This window comes from Salmo salar, chromosome ssa05 (genome assembly GCF_905237065.1).
Source record: "Salmo salar chromosome ssa05, Ssal_v3.1, whole genome shotgun sequence".
NCBI classification, from domain to species: Eukaryota; Metazoa; Chordata; class Actinopteri; order Salmoniformes; family Salmonidae; genus Salmo; species Salmo salar.
This window is the reverse complement of record NC_059446.1, coordinates 34,900,900-34,909,263: the sequence shown is the minus strand read 5'-3', so window position 1 is coordinate 34,909,263 and position 8,364 is coordinate 34,900,900. Positions and strand designations below refer to the sequence as shown.

Genomic DNA, 8,364 nt, shown 5'->3' with positions numbered 1-8,364 from the left:
GCTGTACATGTAGGCAAGGATTAGGAGAAAGTGACTGGTATCAGGATAAATAATAATATTTTTAGAAGGTAGTGCGTACGGCCCAGTACATCATTGGTGCCAAGCTTCCTAACATCAGAGGAAGCCCACCCCCTTTGTTTTTATACTGTAAAAACAAAGGGGGGGGGCTTCCTCCTCTTTTGTAAACTCTATTTCTTGAACTGCATTGCTGGTTAAGGGCTTGTAAGTAAGCATTTCACGGTAAGGTGTTGTATTCGGCGCATGTGACAAATAAAATTTGATTTGAAACAACAGAGGTAGTTACTCCTACACAGTTTGCCGTAAGCCATCATTGTCATGTAAACTGGATGAACAAGTTCAACTTGGTGATGGAGGCAGAGTATGTCACATTGATAAAAGATTTGTTCCGTACAGTCACATTTTTATCTGTGTTCCACACTCATAAGAGGAAGAATATGGAGAGTTTAGAAGAGGACAGAGAGGGCGAAAGACTGCACAAGTAAGAGAGAGAGAGAGATTGTGTGTGTGTGTGGCTAGGCACTTGTTTTGTAATTTGAGTTTTCCTGTTTTAAACCCTATCCTAAACCTCAACCCTAACCTTAACCACTCACAATTAATGCCTAAACTTAACCCTTATGCCTTAACTTAACCAAAATATCTGAAATAATGCCTAACTTAACCATCAAGGTTATTCTGAGTTGTTAAGGTTAGGGTTGAGGTTTAGGATAGGGGGTTAAAACAGGATAACTCAAAGCAAACGTACAGCAAAACATGCCAGGATTATAACAGCAACACACTTCATAATCTACAGACGGTACCACACGCCATATAGTCCTTAGTCCAAATTTCACATTTGGCCACTTTGTGTTGGCAAAGTCTAATGATGATTGTCATTAAGGTCCATTTCTGTGCGTTATATTTTAGTATGATATCCACGAATTGAAGGTAGCTAAATGTGTTTATCACTGGATTATGTGTTATGACCCCTATGCTGTTAGCTGGGCCAATAGGATTGAGGGTATGAAATGAAATGTAGTATTATCAGGGAAACAATCTTCTCAAACCTAAGGTGATTTGATATGTTATTAACTTCATAATCTAACACAAATGAAGGTATGAAACAATTTGAATGGTAATGACATCTCTATGGGCCCACCTTGGGGGGGGGTCAAAGGTCATACATGTATGAATTTTGGGGAACATCGAGCCAGAATGGGGAGTATTAGGATGTGCTCTATTATCTCATGGTACCCTAGATGATACCTACACCAAATTTCACACAGAACTAGGAGACCCATTGGGGAAGTTTCTGTTTGTTTGTTGCTACAGTATATAGAGTCATCGTAGATTCTGTCTATATTCATTCCTAGCATCCATTAACTTCAATGTGGAGGAACTGCATTGATTTTGCATGGTCATAACAAAATTAATAATTGGCGTAATAAGACCAATAATGGATTAAAATGTGTGTTACAATGAGGAAAACACAAAATGATGGTTCAAGTACGTCAGTTATATCTATTTAGCTAAATATTACCGGAATAGTGGTAAAATGTAATACATTTGAATTAGTTTCAAATGTATTACATTAAAACATTTACATGTATATGGAGCATTCACGGATGTCTATTGATTAAAATAGATATGCAATATTCTATAAATTGTGTAAACATTATTTACATTTTAGCAGACACCCTTATCTAGAGCGACTTACAATAGTGAGTGCATACATTTTCGTGCTCGTTCCCCGTGGGTATCAAACCCACAACCCTGCAATACTCGACCAACTGAGCTACATATTATAAAATGTGACATGAAATGAGCCACTACATTGCTCCCTATATGAAATCCCATAGGAATGCATTACATCCAGAGGTAAAGGTAATTTTATTAAATGTTTTCATAATGAGTCCACCAAACTTTTCATAAAGCTAGGGAAGTCTAAACAATGATGCATAGCTATTATTGATTTAACCATAGGGTACACAAATTATATTCTCCAATATGGCCGGCAACCAGTTCCATTGGTTTAAATTAGATTGGGCTGACATGGCCGCAACTCTTTCAAAAGTAGGTGGAATATTCCTAATGATAACAAAAAAGTATCATGAACTCAGCAAAAAAATAAACGTCCTCTCACTGTCAACTGCGTTTATTTTCAGCAAACTTAACATGTGTAAATATTTGTATGAACATAAGATTCAACAACTGAGACATAAACTGAACAAGTTCCACATACATGTGACTAACAGAAATGGAATAATGTGTCCCTGAACAAAGGGGGGTCAAAATCAAAAGTAACAGTCAGTATCTGGTGGGGCCACCAGCTGCGTTAAGTACTGCAGTGCATCTCCTCCTCATGGACTGCACCAGATTTGCCAGTTATTGCTGAGATGTTACCCAACTCTTCCACCAAGGCACCTGCAAGTTCCCGGACATTTCTGGGGGGAATGGCTCTAGCCCTCACCCTCTGATCCAACAGGTCCCAGACGTGCTCAATGGGATTGAGATCCGGGCTCTTCGCTGGCCATGGCAGAACACTGACATTCCTGTCTTGCAGGAAATCACACACAGAACGAGCAGTATGGCTGGTGGCATTGTCATGCTAGAGTGTCATGTCAGGATGAGCCTGCAGGAAGGGTACCACATGAGGGACGAGGATGTCTTCCCTGTAACGCACAGCGTTGAGATTGCCTGCAATGACAACAAGCTCAGTCCGATGATGCTATGACACACCGCCCCAGACCATGACGGACCCTCCACCTCCAAATCGATCCCCCTCCAGAGTACAGGCCTCAGTGTAACGCTCATTCCTTCGACGATAAATGTGAATCCGACCATCACCCATGGTGAGACAAAACCACGACTCGTCAGTGAAGAGCACTTTTTGCCAGTCCTGTCTGGTCCATCGATGGTGGGTTTGTGCCCATAGGCGACGTTGTTGCCGGTGATGTCTGGTGAGGACCTACCTTACAACAGGCCTACAAGCCCTCAGTCCAGCCTCTCTCAGCCTATTGCGGACATTCTGAGCACTGATGGAGGAATTGTGCGTTCCTGGTGTAACTCGGGCAGTTGTTGTTGCCATCCTGTACCTGTCCCGCAGGTGTGATGTTCAGATGTACTGATCCTGTGCAGGTGTTGTTACACGTGGTCTGCCACTGCGAGGGTGATCAGCTGTGCGTCCTGTCTCCCTGTAGCGCTGTCTTAAGCATCTCACAGTACGGACATTGCAATTCATTGCCCATGCCACATCTGCAGTCCTCATGCCTCCTTGCAGCATGCCTAAGGCACATTCACGCAGATGAGCAGGGACCCTGGGCATCATTCTTTTGGTGTTTTTCAGAATCAGTCTAAAGGCCTCTTTAGTGTCCTAAGTTTTCATAACTGTGACCTTAATTGCCTACCATCTGTAAGCTGTTAGTCTCTTAACGACCGTTCCACAGGTGCATGTTCATTAATTGTTTATGGTTCATTGAACAAGCATTTGAAACAGTGTTTAAACCCTTTACAATGAAGATCTGTGAAGTTATTTTTATTTTTACGAATTATCTGAGAAAGACAGGGTCCTGAAAAAGAGACGTTTCTTTTTTTGCTGAGTTTAGTTATGCAGAGAACACAACCAATTTAGACAGGTTTGCAATATATATATGACTTGTAAAATATTAGCATCATTGTTCCAGAAGTGTACCAAAAACACTATTCATTCAACTGTTTTTGGTCAGCATGCCAATTGCATGCACCCTCAAAACTTGAGACATCTGTGGCATTGTGTTGTTTGACAAAACTGAACATTTTAGAGTGGCCTTTTATTGTCCCCAGCACAAGGTGCACCTGTGTAATGATCATGTGGTTTAATCAGTTTCTTGATATGTCACACCTGTCAGGTGGATGGATTATCTTGACAAAGGATAAAATACTCACTAACAGGGATGTGAACAAATTTGTGCACAACATTTTTAGAGAAATATGCTTTTTGTGAGTATGGAACATTTCTGGGATATTTTATTTAGGCTCATGAAACATGGGACCAGCACTTTACATTGTGCATTCATATTTTTGTTCAGTGTGTATATATAAAAAAAATACTACAAAAATATATATATAATTTTTTTTTTTTAATTACTAAGGTCCGGATCTCGGTGTCCTCATAGGTAATTATGACCATGATTCTGTTAGGATGGGATGGAGCTGGGATGGACACGGGAAAAAGGTTTTGGTTGTCTCTCTTGACAATAGTGCATAGGCCAGCAAGCCAAAGTAGCTCACAGCCAAAGGAGCTATTACCACTTCTCTCTCAGTTCTCAGTCCAGGAAAGTAAAGTCTATTAGAGCTTTCCCAGGCAGTGAATTCTTCCTCTGATCCCTGCCAGGATGGATTGTGAACTCAGTCAGTTAGTCTTGAATGAGCAAACAGTGCATTCCACAGGATCACCTCTGAGATGATTGCTTCTGTCTGAGTAGGATAGGTCTCGTCAATAGGTGTTTGGTTTCCAAGGGGATGTGGATCATTCTGTTCAACTGGCATGGCCACATCACAAAGAAAGTTGATCTACTAGTCTATAAGCAAGTCCTGTAGTCATAGGGATACTCACAAAGGGTGGTTTCTTGTAAGCTACTCAGTGACAGGATGGGCTGATCCCCCCCCCCCCGTTTTTATTTTACCTTTGTTTAACTAGGCAAGTCAGTGAAGAACAAATTCTTATTTACAATGACAGCCTAGGAACAGTGGGTTAACTGCCTTGTTCAGGGGCAGAACAACCGATTTTTACCTTGTCAGCTGACGGATTCAATCTAGCAACCTTTCAGTTACTGGCCCAATGCTCTAACAACTAGGCTACCTGCCACCCTTCACCCCGTTGATGCATACTATATAGCTTAGTATTTGTATTATATATTTTACAGTCTGTTTTGCTGACCTTTATCAAGGGTGTCAATAATTTAGTTATTTCTAACATTGTTGTTTCAATGATAAGTCAGTCTAGGTAAATCATTTCATCTGATGGCCAAAATTAACCAAATAGAATATTCCATTGTTGTTTGATATAGTCATTTTTAAAAACATATGTTGTATTTTACCCCCTTTTCTCCTCAATTTTGATTCTTGTCTCATCGCTGCAACTCCCCAACGGGTCAGGAGGCGAATGTTGAGTCATGCGTCCTCCAAAACATGACCCGCCAAACCGCACTTCTTAACACCCGCCCGCTTAACCTGGAAGCCAGCCGCACCAACATGTCAGAGGAAACACTGTTCAACTGACGATCAACGTCAGCCCACCACAGGGAGTTGCTAGAACACGATGAGCAAGTAAAGCCTGCCCGGCCAAACCCTCCCCTAACCCGGACGATGCTGGGCCAATTGTGCTCCGCCCTATGGGTCTCCCGATCACAGCCGGTTGTGATACAGTCCGGGATTGAACCCAGGTCTGTTATGATGCCCCTAGCACTGCAATACAGTGCCTTAGACCGCTGTGCCACTTGGGAGGCCCAATACAGTCATTTTCAATGGGCATGTGAACATTCCAACTTGTCTCAACATTCCTTAATCAGCCTGTGAACATTCTATTGCATATATCCCATAGAACAACACATAAAGATGTGAAGCTACTTTTTTGGAGAGGGAATCATATATCAATTTGATCATAGGAATGGGGAGAATAAGATAAGACTATTAAACCTTTGCCACCACAAAGTGGAGACATTTTTCCACTGGCGTAAAAGAGCAAGACATGCCATATCTCTGAATCCTGCAGTTACGGCCATTTCGGTAATTTGGAGGTTGAGTTGCATTTTTTATAAATAAACTCATGTCTTTCGGTGTGGCAATTTTTCTACAAGTTCAAAATAACTGATAATAGCCTGCCCTTGATTTAGTATAACTGTAAGGACAGCACTAAGCCATAAATGCATGAGTGAAAGAAGGTCCAGAACGTCTTGTAGAATTCTCCAATTAAACAGTTTATTAGTTAACCACAGTGTAATGTTTGACTGTAGTCCACACCAAAACAAACAGCTCTTTTTAATGTAAGAGTCAACAGCACAGCATCTCAAACTTGTCGGGACATAGAGAGAACAATAGCAATGCATTGCAATGAAACTGAACTGGCTCCACCAACCATAAGAACACAGAAACATTCCTGCCATTCCTGTAGTTGGCAAACAACAGGCTGACTGTCAGACTGCACCCGTGATACTTGAGTAACCCTCTCAATTGCATGGCCAACAACAACATAATGGAATGTCCATAAAAACAGGGCCAATACATTTACGAGGGTTTCTACAGTACTTACACATTATAAGAACTTTCTAGATACTTATGACAAGTCTTAATGCATTGTGACCACATCATAATGCATTTTACCATGTCTTAAGTAAAGTGTTAGCTGACATGGTCAGGAATGTACTGATCATGAAATGCCAACACAACACCATAGGCCTGCATGATATGAAACATGATACCATACAAAAGGAATGGCAAGAAGTCATGTGGTTTCTACAGTATGAAGGAGATAACACTGGGAAAAGAGAAACATTTACAGGGACTTTTTTTTAACAAGTTCAAGCTTTTTTTTTTTACTTACCTAGGGTGTTTTTGTTTCATTCCAACAGTTGTTCTTCGTTATATTTAGCAATGCATCTACCATAGAGCATGTTTTGAACTAGCTAAATAATGTTTTGTTTTAAATTAAGAGCAGTTGGTTACACTTCACATGGAAATGCTGTAAGACCCTGTCAAATAAAATGCAAATTAATATTCTTAAAATAAGCAAACAATATTATTTTTTACACTCATTACATAGTGTAAATAGAATTTTAACATACATAAAGTGAATGTGGCTCTTTAAATGAAGACAAGCAGGCATGGTTGGAGTCATTTGCAACCCTAGCAGTGATAATCCTACTCATAATGCTACTTTTCCAGCAGTGTGGACCATGGTGCAGAGTGCGGTTTACAGGCAACACTGAAGAAATGTAAGTCCTGATTGCAGTGAAGAACGTGTCTATTTAAGTTCTCAACCTATAACACAACTACAGGCCCCTATTAAAGCAAGCAAGATTTGGGGTGCTAAAGGGCTACTTGTCATAATAATGTTAACTTGTCTTGTTCTACTTCATTAGATGCCTGTGAACTCACACTGGACCCAAACACAGCTCACAGAAAGCTCATTCTGTTTGAGGGGAACAGAAAAGTGAGACGAGCGGAAGAGGAACAGCTGTATTTTGATCACCCAGAGAGATTTGAAAAATGGTCACAAGTGCTGTGTAGAGAGGGCCTGACTGGGCGCTGTTACTGGGAGGTAGAGTGGACTGGGCAAGAGATTCGTATAGGAGTGACATATAAAGGAATCTGCAGGAGAGGATTAGGGTATGAGTGTGGAATTGGACATAATGACATGTCCTGGAGTCTCAGTTGTTATGATGACTACTTCAACGCCAGGCACAACAAGGAGAACATTACTGTACCTGCCCCCTCCTCTCGCTCTCACAGAGTAGGAGTGTTTCTGGACTGGCCTGCCGGCACTCTGTCCTTCTACAGTGTCTCCTCTGACACACTGACCCACCTGCACACATTCCACAACAAATTCACCGAGCCCCTCTACCCAGGGTTTAGGATGTGGTATCGTGGATCTTCAGTTTCCCTGTGCAAGACAACTGCTGGGGAGGGCTGAACACCAGATGTTGTTAGGACCATCAGCATGTATGAATGCTTCTCTTTTTTAAGTGGGGGTTACAGGAAGAATACAACACAGACACAAAGACAGGCTCTGGCATACACTTATTAAGTGTAACTAGAGTTTATAGTGGTGATGAATGCCCTTGACTTCCATGTGAGGCTCTTGTAGATGTATCAGATGTATACATTTATCTTTACAGTGATTAGAAAATGTCAAGTGAACAATTTCCTTTATATTTCTGATGGCATGATGAATGAAAACATATTGAAAATGTTGTATGGCATGGAATCCTAACTGGTGGTAAATAAAAAGCATCGCTACAACATTTGGTATCAACTGTCTCATTTTCAATGTTCCGTCCTCAAAGTATAAGCTGTGTAACACTAGTGCAGTTTCCACACTGCCAAGCAGAGCTCAACTTTACCGCCCCAGCTAGTAAAGGCAGCCAGTAAACAAGGGGGGTGACCTCGCCCAACTCTAATATGTACTGTTGAACAGGTTAAAGAAGTTCAACCAAAGAATGCTAGGTGCAGTGACCTACGTCACATTAGAGAATTGTTCAGTACATTGGAAAAACAACCACTCTTCTACACCCATCAGAGGAACAAGATGGACAGTTCAGAGGACAGAGGGGAAGAAACACAGCACAAGTAAGACATTATTGTTTTTGTGTGTGTGTGTGTGTGTGTGTG

The 8,364-nt window shown here is 41.2% G+C and overlaps 1 protein-coding gene across 1 annotated transcript; it reads left to right on the top strand.

Moving 5' to 3' along the window:
* The first annotated feature begins 347 nt into the window (after positions 1-347).
* On the top strand, positions 348-7,995 carry LOC106604804 (stonustoxin subunit beta). Its single transcript, XM_014199847.2, has 3 exons — positions 348-499; positions 6,919-6,968; positions 7,116-7,995. The coding sequence occupies exons 1-3, from the start codon at positions 348-350 to the stop codon at positions 7,664-7,666; spliced, it is 753 nt and encodes a 250-aa protein (XP_014055322.2). The 3' UTR covers positions 7,667-7,995.
* The last annotated feature ends 369 nt before the right edge of the window (positions 7,996-8,364 follow it).

Bases quoted from the DNA above. Each gene is read 5' to 3' on its own strand.
- LOC106604804 (XM_014199847.2), top strand. From the start codon at position 348: ATGAACAAGTTCAACTTGGTGATGGAGGCAGAGTATGTCACATTGATA. The intron at 500-6,918 runs GTAAGAGAGAGA...CTACTTTTCCAG, and splicing joins GAGGGCGAAAGACTGCACAA to CAGTGTGGACCATGGTGCAG. The intron at 6,969-7,115 runs GTAAGTCCTGAT...CTACTTCATTAG, and splicing joins ACAGGCAACACTGAAGAAAT to ATGCCTGTGAACTCACACTG.